At 42.8% G+C, this 25,783-nt stretch overlaps 1 protein-coding gene across 1 annotated transcript in view; it reads right to left on the bottom strand.

Annotated features, from left to right (window-relative positions):
• Nucleotides 1-206: 206 nt before the first annotated feature.
• The window catches only part of FREM2 (FRAS1 related extracellular matrix 2), a 322,606-nt gene continuing 297,029 nt past the window's right edge, over nucleotides 207-25,783 (bottom strand). The window contains exons 19-24 of the mRNA XM_029602748.1: nucleotides 25,515-25,642; nucleotides 24,509-24,643; nucleotides 21,877-22,003; nucleotides 19,144-19,331; nucleotides 6,641-6,787; nucleotides 207-2,444 (exon numbers count right to left, since the gene is read on the bottom strand). Of these exons, the coding sequence (XP_029458608.1) occupies nucleotides 1,929-2,444; nucleotides 6,641-6,787; nucleotides 19,144-19,331; nucleotides 21,877-22,003; nucleotides 24,509-24,643; nucleotides 25,515-25,642 (1,241 nt within the window). The 3' untranslated portion in view covers nucleotides 207-1,928. The remainder of the gene's footprint in view (nucleotides 2,445-6,640; nucleotides 6,788-19,143; nucleotides 19,332-21,876; nucleotides 22,004-24,508; nucleotides 24,644-25,514; nucleotides 25,643-25,783) is intronic.

Here is a 25,783-nt window from a genome sequence, read left to right as displayed (position 1 = left end):
ACCCTATTAAAGTATATAGGTGTGTGTGTGTATGTATATATATATTTATCTATGTCTCTCTCTATATATAGACATGCATATATATTTCTCGCTCCCTCTATATATACATATCTATATCTATCTCACTCTCTCTCTATATATATATATGAACACACATACACCTAGAGAAGGCAATTTTCAAAAGTCATTTACACAGGTGTAAGGGCTTTTTTTTTTTTTTTTTTAATTTCACTTCCTTTTATAATAATTACCCACTAAGAATCTAATAATTGTTTATGGACAGCATTGTCAAATGAAAGATATAGATATATACAAAAAACTTGTGCATATGAAATATTTTAGCTTCTTTCTCTGGATAGTTTGTGCTGCTTATTTGTTACAGCCAACATTAAACTAAAGGGTATCAGCCTGCGTTATCCTAATAGACTCTAGGCTGCACAGGAAAATAAAGAAGAGGTCCAATTCACTAGCATGTTAACTTTAAGCAATTATATTTTCCTCTGCATGAGACCAAAGGGGAGAGTTGAGAGTTTGAGGTCAAGGATTCATCATATAAGAAGTGCTGTTAAGGACACTGGAAAACTAAAAAAAAAAAAACACACACACCAAATTTGCCTGCATTTTCCAGAAAATAAGATGAACGAAGAATTAAGACCCTCTGGAAATCAGACTAGGATTAAGAATCTATACACTAACAAATGAAGGAGCTTGTGTTCAGTTTAGATTTTGCAAACCAGGTCAATATGAAGCTGCAATATTATAAATTTGTCTAAAGGGAGCTGTATTATAGCAAATCAAAAGTTTCTAAAAAAAAACCCAACACAGAATTTTACTTCCAAAGGCTGAATGGTTACACATTAAATAAATACTACAAATCTGGACCTTTAAAACTATTGCAATGTCAATAGCATAGTTCATGACTATCCTTGAATTTCTGCAGCCTGACTGAATTGTCAGCAGTTACAAGGGGCTGGTACCATACTTGTTCCCATTAATTCATATTTTTTACATACTATCATTTATAACAAGATAAATAAACTATAATAAAGCACTGGATTTAATGAGACTGATGTTCATAATTATTAGGTTTTAGTTCTTTCTGAACCTTGTCAAACAGTCATTCATTGATGTACTATCAACTCTGCGCTGTTTCCCACCATTTTCTGTACAATGACAAACACAATTTATTGTAGAGTACTAAAAAAACAATACTTTTAATTCCATCGCAATCATTCCCAAGCTAGAGCGACCTAACATCCCTCAACACACTGCCTTCTTTTGTACACATCGTTTTCTTTGGTTAAATACAAACTTAAATTAAGAAAGAAAACAGGACGTTAAAGTACATGTGTGAGCCTCACCTTAAAAAAAAAACAATGCACCATGATATATTCCTGATAAAGTTCTGTGCTGTCTAATCGGATCACCTTTTGGGACTCGCTCTATATGAAGTGACGTATCAGATATTCCTACAATCCGTAATGAGGATGTCCTCAGTGGGAAATGGTTACAGAGAACTAGAATCATGGCACCTCCAAAAAGTATAATACTAACATGTTAAAACAGATGCCCTCTGAAAAAGGGACTACTAGCACCTTTGGATATCTTTTGTTATTAAATAGTCGAGAAATAGGAAAAAATAGGAATTATTTTCCATGATGAAGTTCTTTCAGTGCCTCTAAAAATTTAGTGCATGATGTAAGGTCATTGTGACTGCTTTCTGTACAAAATGTGGTGCATGATTTAACTGCCCCTTCCTTTGTATCTAATGTGGTTGTAGAACTTCAATAGGAAGGGTTCAACGGGAGCAATGGGATTTGGCATTTCTGGTCAGCAACAACGATCCGTTCTTAACAGAAGCAGTCAAAGTTCATTCTGTTGTTTTTACAGCACTAAGAGAAATGGGTTGCAATCCCGCAGGCCTGGAATCAAACCTCTGAGCTGTCGCTGTTGTAATTGTGTGTCGGCGACATCATTGGTTCACTACTTCTTGATCCTTTTGCCACGTCATTGTTCTTTGACGTCTGTTTACGTTTTATCAGCAAGATTATAACTGCAATTAAACAAATGGACAGCAGGCCAGCGGCAATTCCTCCAAGGATGGTGAGTACATTGACCTCAGCAACTCTGTCATTCAACTCCCTTGGGATAATTCCATCTAGAGTAATTTCATTTTGAGGGATCTGTTTCTTGTTGGTGCGATCCAGTGCGATGTGCTGAATGTTGGTTCCCCTATTGTTTTCAGCACCAATCTCACTGGCAAGGTCTGGAACACCTTTGATTGCTCTCTTCTGGCGAGTCCATGATGCAGGTTCAGGGTTCTGCCCGTGAATGAAGGCGTGGTACTGGTACTCTACACTTCTTTTCCCAATACCTCTATTAGCATTCTCTCTTGATCTTACCGTATAGATCGTGTGAATGTACCATTCACGACCCAAAGACACCTACAAAACATAATATGGTATTATTAACCATGAAAACATAATCCAGTGATACACACCAAGAAATCAATTCTAAAGAAAAAAAAACATTTCTATAATTTGGTGGTATCATTATGGTTTCTGAAGTGTTATCTAACCTTAATAGCTCTGTGTTTACTCACTAAAATAATGGCCTTCTTGTTCAAGACTGGGTTTTCCAAATTACCCGATATTCATTCTCAGCCAATTTTTCAAAGCAAATTATGTACATTGTGTTGCGTACCATTAAAGCTCTACACGCGCCAAAGCCGGGAGATATGCACGCGTCTCGGGCTGGTGCGTGCTGCATGGAATTTTAAGAAGCACCCGTGTACGCGCATATCTCCCAGTAGGCACTCAAATAAAAAAGTTCAAAAAGGGGGCAGGGAGTGGGCGGAGTCTGGGCGGGCCGCATAAATACTTATTTGCACAAGTGGGTACTGGGGGTCCTCACCGGGTAACTTTACTTCTGCCAGTTAAATCAAGCCAAGTCAGCGGGGTTTTATGGGTTGGGTCTAACAGGGGAGCTTTTAAAACTAAGGGGGTTAGGAAGTCCTATCCCTCCACTGGGTGAACTGGGAACGAATTGAGGAAAGGGTAAGTAGCCTCGGCGTGCACCCTTTATAAAATTCCCCTCACGTGGTAGACGTGGCATTTGCGTGCGTCTATATAAAATTCTGGCCGGTTTTAAAAGCCCTATGCGTGTCACAGCTGGGAGATACGCACATGACTCGGCCTGGTGCGTGCCGTGCAGATTTTAAAACCTGTGCAGGTCCGCGCATCAACATTGTTCTCACCAAAAGGGGGCGGGGTATGGGCATGGTTTGGGCGGGGCACGGCAGGACATGGGTTGGCCAGGAAGCCATGAAGCCAGTGCGTAAGTAGTTCTGCACATAAACACGTGCCGGGGTCCCCTACCGCATAACTTTACTTCTGCTATGGACGGTGTGTAAGTCATTTAACAAAAAAACCGAGGCTAGTCAGCGGGGTTTTAAGGCTCAGAGCTAACAGGGTAAAAGGGTGGCAAGTTAGGTAGGGGGTTTAGGAAGTCCTCTCCTTTACTGGGGCGAAATGGGAAAAAGGTCTATTGCGTCGTCTCGCATACCTATTAAAATTCCCCCACTTACTGGCTTCAGACGGCATTCGGGTGCACATGCACGCATCAATATAAAATTGTGCGTGCATGTACGCGTGGATAGCCAATTTTAATACACATGCGTATGTTATAAAATCAGTGTGTCCATGTGCGTGTGCCGGCAAACGTGCACATATGCGCGCGGGTCTTACATTTGACTTCATTGAGCGCACATGTACGTGTGTACAGCCGATTTTATAATAAATGTGCATATGTTATAAAATGGCTGTGTCCATGGGCACGAGCCGGCATATGCACGCAGTTATGCGTATGCTCGCGGGTATTAAAATTCACTTCAAAATGTATTTTTAAGGAGGATAAATGTTCAAAGATGGGAAAGTCTGTGGGTACTTTCTACCCACAGACTTTCCACAAATTTTCCAAGCAAGAGTACACAGAATCTCGCGTTGAAAATTCCTGGAAAGTATGCACAAAAACTCCCCTGCACAAAGTTACACCTTTTGCTGGTATGGGGTACCGTGTGTGTATGTGTGTGTGAATCTGTGTGTATACATTTTAAAAGTAGAAAGTAAGTGCACAGATCTGAACACGGCCCACGCCCCGACCCCAGAATGCAACGTTTTTGCATGCATAAAAGGACACACAAAAGAGGTCCATGCATATGTTTTGCATGCAAAGACCAACAAGCCATTTATGTGCATAAAACTAGCTTCTATAATATTGCAAAAAAAAAAAAAAATATATATATATATATATCAGCATAGTTAATTAGTGCAAAGACTTATTTGCAGCATAAGGATGGAAGCCAAGAATGTTTATCTTGAAGAAAGGAAAAGTAAGATGTATAAAAATAATGCACAAGAAGCAAACCTTTTTCAGTGGAAAGGAAATTCTAGAACTGGAGAGCAGGATATTAGACTCAAAAGGGCCAGACTCAGAAGTAACATTTGATAATATTTCATCATGCAAAGGGTGATGGAAGCATGAAATAGCCTCCCAAGAGATTTAGCGGAGACAAAAACAAGCAATGGAATTCAAGAAATGGTAGAATCACAGGGGATCCTTAGTTATAAAGAAGTGAAGGAACAGCTGGAAATCAAGGAGGGTCTACAGTATTGCAAAAGTATATGATTTAGGCATACTAGGTGGCTTTATAGTCCTTATCTGACCAGTGAAATTCATAATTACATATATATTTTTATTAGGTAAAAAAGATATGATAATATAATTTGAAGTTACAGAAAGGCAAGCTTAATTTGATTTTAAGTATGGTGATCAGGTTATAGAATTTTCTGGAAAGCAAAGCTGTGCTTGTACTACCACTGTATATGTCAAAGAGAAAATAAGAAAACTGCATGACCTACAGGGTAATGACAGATATGCTGATACAGCAACTCATTGAGTAGCATCTGTGATAACAGTAAATGACCTCATGCTGCCGACTCATTCGGTCCCACATATCAGCTCCACCAGTGACTGGGGGCTGGGACATGGAGTACTCAGAGCAGCCGATGCAATACGGTGCACTCAGCCAAGCGCACTGTTTAACCCGCAATTGGACGTGGGTTGTGTAGGCTCGTCCACAGCCCTTTATGCTATAAGGGGATTAGCGCCTCCACAACGCGCCAGGAAACTAATAGCACTCATCACATGCAAATGCATGTCGATGAGGCTATTATTCACTTCACATGCAGTAAAAAAATGTGCGTCCAATAAGCACATCTTTGCGCTCAGAAATTAATGGAGCAGGGTTAATGTCTGAGCACCCCAAAAAGTTGTACAGAAAGCAGAAAGATTTAAAAAAAATTTTTTTTAATTTTTCGGTGGTCAGGTTCGGGAAACAGATGCTCAGTTAACCAGAGTCCGTTTTCCAAACCTGTGGCTGTGCGCAGATTAGAAAAACAGATGCCGATAAATTCAGCGCCTGCTTTTTTTAACTGGCGGTCAGCCGACCAGTCCCAGGCACCAGCTATCAAGGAGGCGCTAGGAGTGTGCAATCAACCCTAGCGCCTCCTTGACAGCACGACCCCTAATTAAAATACTGCATGGCGCCCCCAGGAGAGGTGCCTGGGGGGGGGGCATTAGGAAAGCGGGCACTGAACACTCAGCGCCTGCTTTCAGCGCATTTCTTTTGCATCGGTCCCAGGAAAAATAAAAAGACGGACGTGCCTTTTAGCTAATAAAAAGACGGACGTGCCTTTTAGCTGCCCATTTCTTTTCAAGACAAAAGAAGTTTAAATGTAGAAGAGGGATACTTTAAAGCCTTCAATTCAAGATGAAGTCTGGAAACAGCTTTAACTAGTCAACATCTGTGCCAATCATGTCTTGAGGTTCATGATTGTTCATGTAAAAATACATTATTAGGGCAATTTTCAGACTGATTGATCTGGAACAAATTCCACGGGTACAATTTACCCACAGATTTTACATCAATTTTCAAAGAGAAAGTCTGCATATTTTTTCATTTTAAAATTTGCTGCAGGAACAAAGTGCCAGTGGACGTTTGCAACTCCTTTTTGTGTGGCTACTTTATCCATGGAAAATAACACATGGAGGGTTAAAAATGCAATCTATGTGCATTATTTACTTCCCCATACCCTAAATATGCCTGCCGGAACATCTCTTCTAAATGCAGCTACAAGTTGGAACAATGTACGTATTTTAAGCCACATCTAGGAAGACCAATTTTTAGACGGCCAGTTTACATGGGAAATCACTATTTTTTAGGAGTGTGCAGGCCAAACATTGTTTGGGGTTCTGTCATTTGGAGGTCCATTTTCATCGTTGTTAATGTTTTCCCACATTTGTTTTTGTTTTTTACATTTTGGAAAGAGTGTGCATCATTTCTCAATAATGCAATCTACATGCATTAGTGCATTATTTCTCAATAATGCACTATTTTGAAAATAGTGCACACTATTTAGAAATAGTATGACTAAAAATGATAGAAAAGCCCCCATGAAATTTCATGTTTATTTCTATTGTTTTGTTTTGAAAACATAAATAGCTTGGTAAAATGTTCCTCTAAATGAGTAAGGAAGCTGCTTGAGATTAGTTTCACAGGTTTTGTAGGAACAACACTCACCTGGAACAGTGGAGTTGAGTCCACCTTAAATCCGTCAGATCCAGGCTGTCTAACCAAGGGCAATGCTTCGGCATCATCCACTGCCAGTCTCGCATTGAAAAGCACGTTGCCAAAACTAGTGGCTTGTGTCTCTGGTTGAGCTTTGTCCTTCACAAGGAAAGAAAAGAGAAATTTCTGTTAGTAAAGACAGATTAACCACAGAAAAGCAATGGGATGGTGTTAAAAAATTAATGAAACATACATATTTATTTACATATACACACACACCATGAGCTATTGCTAAAAGAAAATTATTTTAGAGGGACTCTCTCAGTAGAGCAGGGGACCTTAAATCTTGTCTTTGAGGGCTATAAACCAGTCTGGTTTTCATTATGAATACATATTAAATCTATTTGCCTGCAATGCATCTTCATTGTGGAAATTCTGAAACGCAGATTGGTTTATTGCCCTGGAGGACTGTGTTTGGGGACCTCTGCAGTAGATATCTGTTTTTGTGTTCAAACTCAGAGGACAGTAGGATATAGCAAGAATTCTACATTAATATTTTGAAGTACTTCAGTTAGTTAATGGATACAATCTAATTTTATTTTTAGCGAAGCAGCTCAAACCTAGACCTAGTTTGATTTTGATGGAAGAACTCACTTACATATTCTAACAATATGGACCATGCAAGATGCAAAGGGTTGAGGGGTTTAAAAATGGGGCATCTTCGGAACGGCACACACCAAATATCAAAGTTGGACTGCGCAGCTGCAAAGCCACACAATCCAACTCTTTAGTCAAAGCATTTAGGTGCATGAGAAGGCGTCCCTGCACGTGGGTGCCCATGGCCATTTCAGTAAGCCTGCTTCCTGTTCTTCTTACGGTGGTCAGAGAAAAGATAGACTTCAAACTGGCATATACTCTGTGCTACACAAAACTTGCACAATTGTGCTGCAAGGATTTTGCACCTCTGAGAAATCTAATTTTGTGAGCAAAATAATTTTGTGTTATGAAGAGGGCATCACATAATTACACTGCAGTTTTTACTCGCACCTCTTAGTTATTAGAAAATGATATGTGGCCATACTCTGGGAATACTTTGGACCGTACTAGTCCATGGCATGTTGACTACTAAGTTCATTTAGTCTGCCCATTATACCATAGCTCCTGCTTGATATTTAATGTCACCATTACTTTCAGCCTCATACTATGACTCCTTGTTCTAAAATTTCCATTCCAGTGAAAACATCCTGGACTCTTTTTACATTAATTATTTCTCTAATGTATCTGACAGTGTTTATCACATCTTACCAATCCATCCTCTCACTAGGGGATACTAGGGGTGTGCACTAAGTTTTTCATTCCATTCCATTTTGGTTTTTTTTCATTGTATTGGTTGTTTCATTTATTTAAAATGAAAAAAAAAAAAACCCCACTCCAAAAAACAAGAGCCCACTGTCCCCCCAAAATGCCACTCTCAGACCCTCCCTTGCACTCTCTTTCCCTGTAGTTGAAAATTTGTTCACAGGGTAGAAATGATCCCTGACTGTTCCTGTCCCACAGCTGCTGCTATAGGAAATGGTGCTGGCAGCCCGAGGCTGGCATCATTGTTCGTTTTTGCTGTACAAAACTGTGATGACAAGGCTCAGGCTGATGCCATTTTGTAGAGCAAAAATTAACAATGGCACTGGCCTCAGTCTGTTGCTGCCAGGTCCCACAGCAGTACTATTGGGGCTGCAGGTACCTGAAGAAAGTGAATTTGCTTACCTGTAACAGGTGTTCTCCTAGGACAGCAGGATGTTAGTCCTCTCATGTGGGTGACATCATCCGATGGAGCCCAGCATGCCACTATCCATGCGAGATCTCTCAACTCTTACGTAGATCACGCAAAAAGAAACAACAAACTAGGAGAATCCAACTCTGCAGGGTGGCAGGTGGGATTCGTGAGGACTAATAACCTGCTGTCCTAGGAGAACACCTGTTACAGGTAAGCAACTTCACTTTCTTCTACGACAAGCAGGATGCTAGTCCTCACATGTGGGTGAATCCCTAGCCTCAGGCTGGACCCAAGACCAATGGGACCAACAGACACCAAACTAGGTGCCTATGGGCACAACAACAGAGGTGCTGTTGGTTACAGTGGGTACAGCCTGAACCCCAAAAAAGGGCCATAGGTAGGAAGAGTTGGATTCACAGCTGATAAACATTTCTGAGGACAGACTGGTCAAATCTGATATCATGACAGCTGACCCTGTCCCGGCAATGAGCCACGAAGGTGTGGACAGAACTCCATGTCACAGCCTTGCAGATCTCCCCCATGGGAACTGCACGTAGGTGGGTCACAGTATTGGCCATGGCCCTAACAGAATGAGTTGTGACATAGCCCACCAGCTGCAGCCCCGCCTGGTCATAGCAGAAGGCAATGCTTTCAGCTATCCAGGTGGAAAAAGTCTGCTTGGTAATAGCCATACCCAGCCTGTTGGAGTCATAAGAGACATAAGAACATAAGAAATTGCCATACTGGATCAGACCAAGGGTCCATCAAGCCCAGCATCCTGTTTCCAACAGAGGCCAAACCAGGCCACAAGAACCTGGCAAGTACCCAAAAACTAAGTATATCCCATGCTACTGATGCTAGTAATAGCAGTGGCTATTTTCGAAGTCAATTGATTAATAGCAGGTAAAGGACTTCTCCTCCAAGAACTTATCCAAACCTTTTTTAAACCCAGCTAAACTAACTTCACTAACCAGAGTTTAACTGTGTGTTGAGTGATAAAGAATTTTCTCCAATTAGTTTTAAATGTGCTACATGCTAACTTCATGGACTGCCCTCTGTCCTTCTTTATCTGACGGAGTATATATATATTGAAAAGTACCGGTCCAAGTACAGATCCCTGAGGCACTCCACTGTTTACTCTTTGTCACTGAGAAAATTGACCATTTAATCCTACTCTCAGTTTCCTGTCTTTTAACCAATTTGTAATCACCACATATCCCATAAATTTTTACTTTTCTTAGAAGTCTCTCATGAGGCACTTTGTCAAATGCCTTCTGAAAATGCAAATACCCTACATCTATTGGTTCACCTTTATCTTCATGTTTATTAACCCCTTCAAAAAAGTGAAGCAGATTTGTTAGGCAAGACTTGCTTGGGTAAAGCCATGCTGAATTTGTTCCATTAAACCATGTCTTTCTATATGCTCTGTGATTTTGATATTTAGAACACTTTCCACTATATTTCCTGGCACTGAAGACAGGCTAACTGGTTTTCCGTATTGCCCCTGGAGCCCTTTTTAAATATTGGGGTTACTTTAGCCAACCTCCAGTCTTCAGGTAGAATGGATGATTTTAATGGTAGGTTACAAATTTTAACTAATAGATCTGAAATTTCATTTTTTAGTTCCTTCAGAACCCTGGTGTGTATACCATCCAATCCAGGTGATTTACTACTCCAGTTTGTTAATCAGGGCTACTACATCTTCTAGGTTCACCATGATTTGGTTCAGTTCATCTGAATCATTACCCATGAAAACCTTCTCTGGAACAGGTATTTCCCCAACATCCTCTCCAGTAAACACTGAAGCAAAGAAATTGTTTAATCTTTCCATGATGGCCTTATGTTCTCTATGTGCCCCTTTAACCCCTCGATCATCTAACGGCCCAACTGATTCCCTTGCAGGCTTTCTGCTTCGGATATATTTTAAAACATTTTACTGTGAGTTTTTGACTCTATGGCCAACATCTTTTCAGATTTCTCTTAGCCTGTCTTATCAATGTCTTATATTTGTTGCGCTGGAGGTGGACCCTTGGCCTGGAGCAGGATTGTACGGCCCTCTGGTCGGACCCAGACAGCGCCTGCCACCAGGAGGCGGAGCACACGAGGAGACAGAGGCTAGCTGGAGCTTTACCAATAACAGTCTGGGGTTTCCGCAGGTTGAGCCCTTGGGTACCCAGACCACCTGGACTTAGGTGGGCCTCCGGTGGTCTCCCGGAGAGGTAGCGGAGAGGTGTGCCCACCACGAGCAAGGGTGCGCGGCAGATGCAAAGTGGATGCGCTAGACTAGAACCTGAAAATCCGGAGAGTCAGGGAGGCAACAGTTTAGGGAGGTCCTCTGGGCTGGACAGGCAGCACCTGTAGGTCTAGCTAAGTGAAAGCAGTGCTTCAATTCCAGGCAGGTAGGCCCAGTAGTAACAGGAGGCCAGAAGAGAGTGTCTGAGTGAAGCACAAGGGTCAATGCCAGAGTATCAGTCCAGGAGAGGTCAGCCAAAGCAAGGATCAAAACCAGAATCAGTCCGAGCGTAGTCAAGGCAAGCGAGGGTCGGTTCCAGGCGGCAGACAGTAGAATGGTCAGGCAGGCAGTGGTCAGTTCCAGGTGGCAGGCAGTAGAATGGTCAGGCAGGCAGTGGTCAGTTCCAGGCAGCAGACAGTAGAATGGTCAGGCAGGCAGTGGTCAGTTCCAGGCGGCAGTCAGTAGAATAGTCAGGCAGGCTGTAGTCAGTTCCAGATGGCAGGCAAGAGGATGGTCAGGCAGGCAAAGGTCAGTACCAAGAGTCAGTCCGGAAAGGTACTACCTGGGAAGGATACAGGAACACATGGAGAAGCTGGAACAGGAGACACTGGAACACGAAGGCAAACTCACTACACCAACGGTGTCGACCCGATTGCTAAGGCGAGGCTCTGGGGGAAGAACCTCGCCTTATATACCAGGGCTATGTGATGTCATCTCCAGGCGCCATGGATCCAGTTCCCGCACTGGGCCCTTTAAAGGGAAGCGTGGCCTGAGAGCCTAGGGGTGGGGCCGACGCCATGGAGGACGTCGAGCCCCGGCGTGAGGAATGCTGAGAGCTGAAAGGCCCCGATGGGCCTGGGAGCACCACGGGCGATGGAAGCTGACCGCGGATGCCAAAGAGGGGGAGCCGGAGCTGGTGGACAAAAGCGCGAGGTGAGCGGGGCCAGCCGCAGTGCTGACGCGGCCGGGACGTGCAACAATATTTAACTTGCCAATGCTTATACATTAGCCTTTTTTCTTCTGTTGGATCCTTCTTCCAATTTTTGAATGAAAATCTTTTGGCTAAAATAGCCTCTTTCACCTCACCTTTTAACCATGCCGGTAATCGTTTTGCCTTCCTTCCACCTTTCTTAATGTGTGGAATACATCTGGGCTGTGCTTCTTGGATGGTATTTTTTTTACAACGTCCACGCCTCTTGCACACTTTTAACCTTTGTAGCTGCTCCTTTCAGTTTTTTTCTATTTTTCTCATTTTATCAAAGTTTCCCTTTTGAAAGTTTGGTGCTAGAGATGTGGATTTACTTACTTTCCCCCTTCCAGGCATTAATTCAAATTTGATCAGATTATGATCACTATTGCCAAGCGGCCTCACCACCGTTACCTCTCTCACCAAAACCTGTGCTCCACTGATAATTAGATCTAAAATTGCTTCTTCTCTCTCTAATTAATTGCTCCATAAAACTGTCATTTATTCCATCCAGGAATGTTATCTCTCTAGCGTGACCCGATGTTACATTTACCCAGTCTATATTGGGGTAAATGACGTCTCCCATTATTACTACACTACCAATTTGGTTAGCTTCCCTAATTTCTCTTAGCATTTCACTGTCCGTCTCACCATCTTGACCAGGTGGACGGTAGAATACTCCTATCACAATAGTCTTCCCCAGCACACATGGGATTTCTACCCATAAAGATTTGATTGTGCATTTAGTCTCATGCAGGATCTTTAACCTGTTGGACTCTATGCCATCCCAGACATAAAGTGCCACCCCGCTTTCCAGATGCTCCTTTCTGTCATTGCGATATAGAACAGAGGAGCGCAGAGGTTCAAATGGCGGCTTCATCAACTGTGCCAATACCACATTTAGGTCCCAGGACACTGCAGGGTCCCTTAGGGGAGGCTGCAGTTGAAGCAACCCATGCCTGAACAAGGGGCTGCAACAAGATGGGTGACCCGTCCACCACCTAGTGGTACACACCTATGGCACTCAGGTGCACCTGAAGTTGGTCTTAAGCCCGGTTTCCGAAAGGTGCAGCAGGTAATTTAGGAGTTGCTGGATTGGACAGGAAAAGGGGTCGAGGCCCTTCTGCTCACACCAGATTGCTAACCTCCTCCACTTCAAAGCATAAGCTACCAGGACCCAAGACACTTCCTCTGGGAGGTCAAACGGCTGCAGGATCAACCTTTCAACATCTAGGATGTGAAGGACAGGGTGACACAATCTGCCCTGATCCTGTTTGACAAATCTGGGGCAGCCCCAGATGAATTGGGTCCCACTGGGAGAGATCCAGTAGAAGTGGGAACCAGACTTGCCTCTGCCAATGGGGGGGCTATGAGGATCATGGTCCCCCAATCCTGGCGAAGCTTTAAAAGAGTCTTCATCACCAACAGAGGTGGAGGGTACGCAAACAGGAGGCCCTCTCCCCAATGGAGAGCAAAGGCATCCGTGGCTGGCCGGCCATCTGACCTGGACAGGGAACAGTACCAAGGAACTTTCCTGTTGCAGGGGGAGGCAAACAGATCCACAACTGGGGTTCCCCAGAGATGGACGATCTGGTCTGCTACCTCCTGCTTCAGGGACCACTCGTGGGGTCAGAAGGTGCAACTTAGCATGCCTGCTAGGGTGTTCTCCACACCAGCCAAGTACACTATTTATTTTTTATTTTTATTTATACACTTTTTTATACCGGTATTCATAAAAAGCTTCATATCAGTTTACATATTAAAATATTCAAACCAAATAAAACATTATATGAATAAAAAAACTAAATTCTAAAATACATCATCATATTATAAAACAATCAGTTAAAATTTAACAAAATTCTAAAATAACTACCTAAAAATAGCATTTAGAATTAAAACAAGGAAAGAAGGGAAGCATGAAGAAAAGGGACTTCAGCTTAAAAACACCTGTTCAAAGAGCCATGTCTTCAGTTTTTTTTTGGGTTTTTTTTAAGTGTATGGATGGGATTCCAACCTTAATTCGCCTGGGAGTTCGTTCCATATTCTTGGGCCAGCGAGAGACAATGCCCTATCCTGAACCTTATTTAAATGTGCCAGTTTGGGAGATGGAATAGACAAGAGAGCCTTACCTAAGGCTCGTAAGTTATGTTGAGGTGCATGGATGTGCAAGGCTGCATTTAACCACTCTATTTTTCCCCATATATTGATTTGTGAATTAATGTTAAGCATTTATATTGTGTTCTATAATGGATGGGGAGCCAGAGTGACATCCCCAAGACAGATCCCAACTCCAGATCTGCACTGCTTCCTGACAAAGGAGGAAGGACCTGTCCCCCTTGCTTGTTGATGTACCACATCGCAACGTGATTGTCTGTCTAAATGAGGATCACCTTGTTGGACAGTCAATCACAGCGCATACCGGATCGCCCGAAGCTCTAAGAAGTTCATCTGACACCGAGTTTCTTCAGCAGTCCACAGACCTTGGGTGAGGAAGTCCTTTATATAGGCCCCAGCCCAGGTGGGACGCATATGTGGTAAGCACAACCTGGTGTAGGGGAGCCTGAAAATGTACCCCCGGATCCAGATTGGATGGGGATCTCCACCAAGCAAGGGAGGCCCTGAGAGAGGGGGGAAACCTGAAGGCCCTGGGTGTTCTGCCGCCATTGGGAGCGTAGAGTCCACTGGACTCAACGCATATGCAGGCGGGGCAAATGGGGTGCCATGGACCGGAGTGGCCATGTGCCCCAGGAGCTGCAGAATACATCGCGCAGAGACCTGCTGGCGGTGCTGGACTTCCTCTACCAGGGTTAGCAGTGAGTGCGCCCTGACGCGGGGCAAAAAGGCTTTTGCCTGTGTCACGTCCAACACGGCTCCTATGAAATCCAGCCATGACGACGGACAGAGATTGGAATTTGGGTAGTTGATTAGAAATCCCAGGTATTTCAACACCTGAATGGTCCAGTGTAGACACCGCGCTACCCCTGTTTGCGTGGCACTCTTGGTCAACTAGTCATCCAGGTATGGAAAGACTTGGATTCCCAGCTGGCTCAATAAGCGCCCACCACAGCCAAACACTTTGTAAAGACCCAGGGCACGGAGGCCAGGCCAAACGGGAGCACACCGTACTGAAAATTTTGACGGCTTACCACAAAGCAAAGATACCTCCTGTGACTAGGGAGGATCTTGATGTCATCTTGATCTTGATAAGCATCTTTGAGGTCGAAGGAACAAAGCCAGTCTCCACTTTCTAAGAGGGGAATCATGTTGTCCAAAGATACCATCTTGAATCTTTTTTTCTTGAGAAATCTGTTCAAGGCTCGCAAATGGGATGAAGGCCTCCTGTTTTCTTTGGAATTAGAAAATAATGGGAGTAAAACCCCTGTCCCTGCTGCTCCCAAGGGACTGGTTCTACTGCTCTGGTCATTAGAAGGGCTGAAAGCTCCTCTTGGAGCACTTCTGGATGCGAGATGGGACCCCACTGCAGGCAGGGGGGAGAATCCGGTGGAACAGCCACGAGATTCAACCGATAGCTGTGATGGATGATGGACAAGACCCACTGATCCGAAGTCACAGCCGGCCACCGATCCGCAAAGAAACAGAGTCTGCCCCCGACCGGTGGGTCCTCCGGTACCGGAAGTGGCGACTGGCTTATGCTCCCTCGAATCTAGTGAAAACACTGTAGCAGGGCTAGCCTTGAGTGCTGGCTGAGGCCAAGGCCCATGCTGTTGACGAGATCTGCCTCTGGCGCTGGTCTGTTGTGGTCGAGAGTGAAGGGCAGGAGGGTAGTACTTCCGCAGCCTGTAGAAGACCTTGTCACAAACTGTTTATCCCAAGTGCAAGGCAAGTCAGCTAGCCAGTCCTGCACCTTTGGACGGAGGTCCAAGGGTGAAAATCCAGCTCATCATCTTAAATACATCGTAGGTAGCATATACTTCGTGCTTTCCACACTCTAGGCCCTGCGGGGCAAGCACCATAAGGGTCTCCTGAGGTTGCTGCACCAGGCCATCTGCAACCTCCTGGACTTGTTTCCAGAGATTATGGGTATATTTGGTCATATACAAAAGGTAGGAGGCAATACAGGCCACCAACATGGAGTTCTGAAACACTCTCCTCCCCATAACATCCCATGCCCTGTTGTCCTTGCTTGGAGGGGCTGAGTTATGAGTTTTTGACCTCTTTGCCTTCTTTAGCGCAGATTCAAATACCACTGATTGGTGGGGAAGTTGGCGCTTCTCAAACACTATGGTCTGCTGTACAAGGTACACCCCATCAGCCTTCTAATTCACTGGGGCCACAGAGAAGGGGTGCTCCCAGATCCAACGAAGCAGCTCTGAAAATCTCATGAACAGGCCGCTACAACCTCCTTTGGGGTGTCCATGAACTGGAGGATTTCCAGCATCTTATGGTGGGCATCTTCCTCTGTCATAAGTTGAATAGGAATGGCTTCAGTCATCGCCCGGATGAACCCCACAATGGCCAAGTCCTCCGGTGGTGAATGACGGCGCTCCTTCAAGGGGGAATGATCTGACAGAAGATCATCGGAATTCACTGATGAAGCATCAGAGGCGTCTTCCCCCCTGAGGTCATATTGACCCTCAGGCTCATCCCGGCCATCCAGAGAAGAGGACCGGGGAGCACTGGGCGTGTCCATAGGCAGGAGCACAGAGGGAACCAAGGGCATCGGTGGACCCGAAGGCCCAGCCCAGGTCCCGGCAGCACTGGATGGGGGACATGAGGGCCCCGTGGAGCAGAGGGCATCGACGGCCCCTCTTCCTCGGATGAATCCCTCACAAGGACAAGCTCGGACACCTTGCATTTTGGTGCCCAACGGCCCACCGAGAAATTGCGGGGTACCGGCAGTAACTAGGTCGGGAGGACACGGAGGAGGACGTCAAGATGGTCCAACAACAGCTCCAGCCCTGGTACCGTGGGCAGCAATGGCACAGGCACCGGCATCGGCACCGGGATTCAGGGTGTTAGTGCCGGCACTGGCATCAGGGAAGGCGCCGGCCCAGGTGGCGGGCGCATCAGCTCCCTGTTGCACAAAGCACATTCCATCACCAGGTGCACCCGACGTTCCAATTCCACCTCAACAGCCTCCGATGAAAGGGCAGTCTGAGAGGGGAGGGAAGAGGCCAACTCCTCCTTGGAGCCCTGAGGAGGAACAACATCCAGTACTGGAATCAGCGTGGATTGCCTCGGGCATCGATGGAGGATGGAGTCTCCTCATGCTGTGGCCGCTTTGGGGCAAGACGACAAGCACCGGACCCAGCCCGTGTGCAGGTGGGGACCAGTGATGGTGCTTCCAAGACCTCCCACGGAGCTCGGCCCGGTTCTTCCCCAGTGTCGATGACGAGGAAGACGATCCTGAAATCCACGACTTGGAGGAAACTGAGACTAGGCGATCCCCAGAGCCTTTTTCCCCCGCAAGCCTCGGGGAAGGAGTGGTCACCGAGGGATCGAGGACGAACGGTTCCCCTTGGTCTTTAGGTGTCGATGACATCGATGCTGATGTGGAGGGTTCAGATTTACCCGAGAGAAAAACCTTCTCCATCTTATCCAACCTGTCCTGACGTCTTTTTGGGGTCATTTGAGCACACAATTCGCAGTTCCAAACATTGTTTGATGCCCCCAGGCAGAGGATGCACACATTGTGTGAATACATCAGGATCATAGTCTGGGAGCACTGGGGGCACCAACGAAAGCCCGAGGCCACCATGAGGCTCACCAGAGGCTGCAAAAGGCACGATGACCAGTGGGAATAGGAGAAGCATGAAAAAATACTCACCAACCAAGAAGGAGTGAAAACCTAAGAGACCCAGGAAGAAAAAAGTGAAAAATTCACTTTTAAGAAGTTTCCTGAGAAAAAGAGCATGAACTCCACCTCTGCAAGATGGTAGCTCCGTGGAAAAGAAAGGACTGAAGAGAGACCCCACGTGGACACATGGATAGTGGCATGCTCAGTGTTTTCCCTGCCGGGCTCCATCGGATGATGTCACCCGCATGTGAGGACTAACATCTTGCTTATCCTAGGAGAAAGCTCCTACCCCGTGAAGAAATAAGAAGGCCCAGGGATGAGGGTAGGGGGTGCTCAGAAGCAGTGGATTTTTTTGGGCAGTACTGATCGTGTTACATTTTTGTAAAACAAAATTAACGAAAATGAAAGAAATGTAATATGATTTTCTTTTGTTTAGTTTTAGAAATAATTTGAAACAAAAAAGAAAATTTCATTAAAATTTTCCATTTCATTTCAAACAAATGCACATCCCAGGTATACATTCTTAAGTCACAACTGATAGGACTTATTGTGTTGACACTGTACCACTTTCATAACCCTTGCCTGGACTGCTTCTACTTTTATCTATATACTTTTGGAGAACTGAATGAAATGCTGCAGAAAATGATTTACCAATGATTTGCTTCTATGTTTATACTATATGCACAGCTTATATTTGATTTGTTTTTACAGTATAATGCCACCTGGTTACCTGTGGTTCTATTGACTATAACCCTTAGGCTATAAACTTTGATGTAATAGGTCATGAGAGATGAACTGTGGGTAATCCGATAGTCTGTGAATGAGCATTTCCTGTTTTCCATTTCCTGATTCAGAGAGTAATCTTTTTCCCTACTGATCACCCCTGGAAACTCAAAGGCACCTTGAAGGCTTGTTTCTCTGTGGAGGATAAATCCCTATTTTGATTAAAGGACTTTGAGCTAAGCTTGCACCACCATCTTTATCTCTGGGCCTCCTAAAAAGCATTGCCTTCTTACCCTGTATTCAACCAAGGTATTCCAGAAAGCTTAATCACAAATTTAACAATTTAGAGATTCTGTACAGTTGTTATTGATTCCATTTCATGTTACAGTAAGTTATGGAGGTAATTTTTTAAAAGGAGCTATGCACATAAATGTAACTTATTATTGTATCAATTAAAAACAAAATTACATGTGTAACATGCACTCACACATGAATATCCTATGGACAAATTCAAGCGCATATATTGTAGAAATTTTCAAACGCCCACTTACTTGGTAAGGTGCATTTACACATGCAAAACCCAATTTTAAGTGTGTAAATGCTTTTTAAAATCAGGCCCTTAATGTTTATTAAATTGTTCTGAAATAAATGATTATAAGAAGCGAGTCAATCTGAATACCTAAAGTTTGATCAAATTAACTACCTGTCTAAAGAAACAGCAAAGATATAAAGTGAGGACAGAACAATTTTTCTATTACTTATATCTCTCCTTCCACATCCTAGCATTTTTCTGGCTCTCATTACTGTCTTGTTACATGAAATCTCCCCAACCCACTCTACTCTGCATGCATGCATTGTTGATTTTTCAGTTCACAAACAAAAATTTCCATATGTTATAAAACTGTTTAGAAGACAAGATAATCTTTCTTGAGTCGTTTTCTTGAAGGGTTTATCAATTTTGGAAACATAATTATAGCCAAAATGAAGATGATTCTAAATTGGAAGTATCTTGATGTGTACACCATCTAGGTTTGTGCGTGCATAGTAAAACACATATACCTACCAAAATCTTAAATCTGTATAAAAGGGATGCGGAATCTGCCAAGCAGCCATATTCAGCATTCAGTGGATTGTACTTAGGGACGTATCCATCAGATCCAGTGCACAGGAAAACCTTCTCAATGCTACAATAAAAGGAATCACCCAGATTCTGTACTGGATCCACCATTACACGTCCATAGATAATGGCACCTGAAAGAAATAAAACCATATTCATTTTGGTTGTAAATATTGTGCCAAGAGATTATTTAAGCGATAACATTCAGTTCAGATGAATAAACTGGATTTGGCAGATAACAAATAAATTGGGGACGACAGAAAAAGAGAACAGTAGCAGTAATATGCATTTGCGGTCAATATTTTGTATTCTGGATATGCGTCTATTTAAATAATGCTTTACTATGACTGAAGATAAGTGTCCAATACCTGTAGAAAAGAAGGAAAGATATATCTGAAGTAAAAGCAATGTATAATTGATATCAAAATAAAGTTCTCTTAGACACTGTGGAGTTGATTTTCAAAGCCATTTACCCATATAAACATTGTTTTATATGTGCAAATGGCTCTTTCAAATAGAACAGGACTGTAGTACATAAATTACCCAATTATGCACATACTTTTATGCACACTGGAGAGAGGCGATCTGAGAGATGGAGTTGAAACTTTACATGCATGCTTTTTAATTTTAAAAAGAAAAAGATAATGTTCAAAGATATCTGGGCAGCCCCATATATGTGCATATATGAGCATGTGGAGATCTGGTCTAGCATTTTATAATCTCCTGTATCTGGTCTGCACATATTACACAATGACATGTATATCTACCCCTCCAACATCCATGCATATGTTGCAGTATGCGTAAATATTTGCAATGCACTGAAAGCATGTACTCTCTCTGCCTATTTTATAAACACATGTATGTATATTTTCTTACAACCAAAAATATAACTTGTATGCATAAAGATACATTGTAAAATATGAATGTGTACTTGAAATCACCAGTTTGTCGATACCTCCACCAGTTCATCCATTCTGTTTCTACTTCACCCTGAACTTCCCCCCATTCACCCAGATCTCCCACCCAAAAATACCAGACAAGTTTGATATCAATTAGGCTAATTAATAAGCAGGTGTAAATTTTGTGAAAAAGTTGCCTAATATATTCGGGTAAATTTCTTACAAAATAGCAACTTACACATGGATCTCTTGGCTCCAACCTGAAAAACACCTGTAGACTACTCCTTGTTTGCGCAAGTCAATGTGCACGAGAAACTGAAAATGTGTACTTTTGATGTTTATAAAACAGCAGGTATGCGAATACAAGCTACTAACGTGCATATATGCTAATTAACTGATAAGCGTGTAAGTTAACCCACATAAGTTACACCTTCCAAAGTAACGGGCCAATTATCCAGGCATTTTGAAAACAAATTTATGTGCATATGTTCTCTTTAAAAATGCTGGCTATTATAGTACACCAGTTACTCGCAAACTTTAGCCCTACCCGCACAGTTATAAAATTACCCTCTGTGAGAGTAATTTTAAAATTATTTATGTACTTATGCAAGCAAATGGTTTGCTTTAAAATTGCATAGTAGCTGTCTGCATAAATGTATGCGTATATTCCAGATCTGCATATACATTTATGTGCACAAAAAATAGGTGTTCTGGAGGGCAAAACTGGGATTTCTGCTCCTACTTTTTAAAATAAAACATAAGGGATGAATTTTCAAAACATTTATGCATGTAAAATTTAACATATATGTGCATAAGTAACACAGTTACTTATATTTAACAATAGATATTTAACAATGGATATTTAACAATAGATAAACATCAAAAGTATGGAGAAATTTCCTTGCAAACTTCCTTTCCATTAGTCCAGCTACACCAGCCCAGCCCTGACAAGTGGGTTATTTCCCCCTATCAGCAAATGGAGGCAGACAACACTGATTTCTCCTGTGACATCAGGAGGTGGTGCTAGCAGCAGAGATCCAGTATCCTTCTGACAAAACTTCGGAACAGATCCCACCAATGAAGAGTAATTAAATCTTTCACTCAAACTCTGAGAAGAGATTTCTCTACAACATATCATTTAGATACAAAAACATGTACACATAATAACTTTTATTTATATGTGAAGGTAGTTATTTTATAAAGTATGTGCACACATCTTTTTGAAAATACTCGTGAGAGTCCTTGAAATCACAAGGTCGCCAATACTTTCACCAGTTCATCCAGTCCGTTTCCAGTTCATCTACACCCTCTAGCATTTCATCCTGAACCATACAACCAGGTCACCCAGGCCTCCCACTCAAAAAACTGCAGACAACAGACAAGCCCGATTTCGCTTGCTTCAGTCAATTAGCAGATGTAAAACTGTACAAATAAATTTAATAATTTGTACACGCATATCTCTTATAAAATAGCAAGAACCACCTGTACTTTTTGACCCTGCCCAGAACACCCCATTTAAGCACAGGTAAAATGTGCACGTGAAACTGAAAATACGGGCGTACTTTCGATGTTTGTAAAATAGCATATATGAGAATATATACTACTTACGCGCGTACATGCTATTTTTCTGTGTGGAACCCTTTTGAAAATGTGCTCTATAATGTCTATATTTTTTAAATTTTTCATTCATAAACTGTTACCAACCATCTTTTGGGATTCAAGGTTAGATACCTACTCATTTTTAGAATAAGAAATTATTTGAAGATAAATAAATCATTACCTTCTGTAAAAGCAATGTCACTCTCCTGGCCAAATCCCATTGACCCATCGGACAACCACAGAGCCTTCTTAGACAGGAGGATCATTTGGGTATTCAGGCTAAACTCAGCAGCCACAGGGTCACTCACCTAGAACAATCAGATGAACACTAAAATGAACACATTCCAATATAGAACTAAACAGATCAGACAATGTTCCATGGGGTACGTGATGAGATCAATCATGAAGTTATATGAGCGTTAGCCACATTACATATGCAGATGCCTAGGATTCTGTTACACCATGTTTCTAGATATCACTGATTCTCTGCTCCTGTATATCTCTGTTGCCATCTTTTGGCCCGACATGCATCTTCCATGCCTGATGTCTGTATTGCACTACTGCCCAAAGCTCTCCAAATGCCTACAGTGCACACTTATAAGTATGAATGTGTAAAATCTCTCTCTCTCTCTTTACTATATATATATATATATATATGCCCCCTCATTCACTAAGCTGCAGTATTTCCCCAAGGAAAATACAGTACATTATAATGCGCATATATGCCACCATGTGCATTTGTTTGAAAGTGATCTTCCCTATTTTTACACCCTTGCATGATAAAATTTTTGTATTGCTAATTTTAATACACAGTCTGCTTAATTTCCCCAAGAGTGTGTGTATTTTAGGCATGCTGCTAAGGCAGGTTACTTACGCCATTGCTTTGAAACTTGTAAGAGTATACTAGTACTTTTAGCTATATAACAACCCAATATTCAAACACAACGTACAGGGGTAAATTGTGTTTGAAAATCGACTTGTGTTTTTTTAGTGGGCTTAAAAGTATGATGCACATGTCCTACTTAACATTTACCCCTTAAGCACTTTGTGGAGTATGATATGGGTGATTTGGGGTTAATTTTCACAGGTATTTTGGTACCCACAAAATTTGAAGCAAAATTTAAAGAGAAACTACCTAGATAATTTGTAATTTTCAAAGGAAAACTATGTGGATAAAAAAGTACCTGTGTATGATATACCTGCTGCAGCTGTGGGTAGACTACTCACTGGCTAACATATATATATATATATATATATATATATTTAAAATGTATTAAAATACACACATGCATTTTTCCTCCCCCAACTCAACCATTTCTCCCAAAATGCTCATTGTTTTGGGCGGTTATATTTAGCTGCTTTATGGGGCACACATTTTCATCTTGGGGATTTCTAGCCAGCTAACTCCTTTGAAAATTGCTCTCATGGATATTTAACAATAGATAAAAAGAGGAAATAACTGTTGAGACCTTATCTGAAATCTTGTTGCCAATACACGCGTGTATGTGCGCACACGTGCTCTTTTAAAATTAGCCCATTTGTGTGCAAATCCAAATGCAGAATACATGCCCCCCCTTCCCAGAATGCATCTTTTTAATGTGGACAAATTCATGAGTTTAGTAACTTATGTATGCATATTTAGGTGGTTGAAAACCCATTTAAGCACATGCAGGCAGAAGTCCTGACGAAGCCTGTTTGCCTCACAGAAGGACTTGAAAGTTGTAATTCTTAACAAACTGAGAGAGTCATGTAATCTTTTCTATTGTGCTCCCATATGTTGATGAAACTTGTGGGCCAGATTTTAAGACATATGCGCGGGCGTAGATTTGTGTGCGCAACCCGGTGCGCACAAATCTACGCCCGATTTTATAACATGCGTGCGCAGCTGCTCACATGTTATAAAATCCGTGATCAACGCGCGCAAGGGGGTGCACATTTGTACACGCTGAGCCCTAAGGGAGCCCCGATGGCTTTCCCCATTCCCTCCGAGGCCGCTCCGAAATCGAAGCGGCCACGGAGGGAACTTTCCTTCCGCCCACCCCCACCTTCCCCTACCTAACCCACTCCCCAGCTCTATCTAAACCCCCCCCCCTTACCTTTGTTAAATAAGTTGTGCCTGCCTCCGGGCAGGCGTAGGTTGCGTGCGCCGGCCAAGTGCCGGCGTGCGATCCCCTGGCATGGCCGCTGTGCCGGAGGCCTCGGTCCCGCCCCCAGACCGCCCCACCCACTCCCCACCCCTTTTTCAAGCCCCGGGACATGCGCATGTCGCCAGGCCTATGCAAAATAGGCTCGGCGCACGCAGGAGTGGGTTTTCGGGGTTACGCGCGTAATATACACACGGAACCCTTTTAAAATCCGCCCCTGTATGTTTATATCTAAATTTATGTTTTTCATCTTGTACATCGCTGCAATCTTTGCAGCTGTGATTAAGAAATTATTTTTAAATAAACAATCCTATAATATTTTATGGTTATAAATAATGTAAACCTATGACTACACTCTTTTTCAGACAATTTAATGACTAGATATGAATATTGTTTCTTTGCTGCCTTTTACTCTTGAATTACCTGAATTCTCTAAACAAGTTTCCATCTTAGAAGTTTGTCAATTTTCCAGGTCAAGACGTACATAACAGATATTTAACTCTGCTACTAGTCTTTTGTCTTTTTATCACCACCTTAACATGTTACCAATAAGTCTGACCCTTCATCCTTTTTCTGCCCTTTCCTAATTGTCACAGTATCAATGGGAGATATAATCATGTGAAAACCAACTTTAAAAGGCTTATAAATTCTTCACATGTTTTCCCACACCTGCTGGAATCTGATGTCAAGGTCAAAAGTGACTGGCTCCCTGGGGTTGCAGACAACAGGCAAGCTGTACTCCTGATAAGGTGCAGTGGTACATGGCATCAGCTTCACTGTGTAGGTTCCAGAATAGTCTCGTACCTATTTAAATAAAAGCATTGCAGTTTAACATTCAGCAGCCCGATTTTCAAAACTGTCTGTGGTACACAATTTGGGCACGTAAGGGGATGCACGAATATTTATGCTAGCATTTTATAAACTGTGTGGGGAAAGCCACACAATTTATAAAACGTTACATATTTCTGCCCCAAAAGTTCGCATGAATATCTGTAATGCAGGAACATGTAATAACCCAGAATTAAATGTGCGTACACTGTTCTAAAAATAACTGCGTGTGTACTTGGAATCACCAGTCCGCGGATACCTTCACTGGTTCACCTAGATCCTTTAGTACCCTGAATCGCCACCAGTTCACCTAGACCAGTGGGGGCCCACCAGCCAGTCTGGTTTTCAGGATATCCGCAATGAATTTGCATGAGAGAAAATTTGCATGTTATGGAGGCAGTGCATGCAAATTTTCTCTCATGCATATTCATTGCGGATGTCCTGAAAACCCGACTGGCTGGTGGGCCCCCAGGACAGGGTTGGGGACCACTGACCTAGACCTTCCACTCAAAAACTGCTGACAAAAGTTAAGTCCGATTTCAATTGCTCAAGCCAATTAGCAGGGGCAAAAAATGTTCTGACAAGTTCATATAAATGTACACCTCTTATAAAATAACAGCCTGTGTGCGTTCTTCTGAATCCCGCCTCAGATCTCCCCTAGACTGCCCTGTTTTTCCAGTTAGAATTTACGCACAATACTGCTAATACGCGTGTACTCTTGAGACACATGCTACTTATGCTTGCATGTGCTATTTTTACGTGTAGCCCCTGTGCATCTCTTTGAAAACTAATCCATACATATCGTATATTACTTTCAGAAGTAAATAAAAAAAAGGCTTTAATTTACCGCAAAATCAGAAATAAAGCTCCACTGTTGTATAGGTTGGTTGTATGTTGGTTCACTTCGCACCAGGCTGAGTGTAAATGTTAGGCCCGGATGATCGGTTGACATGATCATGGAAGTCAAAGATGATGCTAGAATGAAAATGACAAAAGGTCAGAGGGAGGACTGATTGATCAGAGTTTCTCTGAACTTGTAGAACATTTATTTAAGTTTGAAGGCCGGTGGGAAACATTAAAACAATTGTTCTGCATTCTATGATAAATGCCCCAATT

Source organism: Rhinatrema bivittatum, chromosome 5 (genome assembly GCF_901001135.1).
Source record: "Rhinatrema bivittatum chromosome 5, aRhiBiv1.1, whole genome shotgun sequence".
Classification (NCBI taxonomy): Eukaryota; Metazoa; Chordata; class Amphibia; order Gymnophiona; family Rhinatrematidae; genus Rhinatrema; species Rhinatrema bivittatum.
Note: the sequence above shows the minus strand (reverse complement) of the source record. Positions and strands in the feature narration are given on the sequence as shown.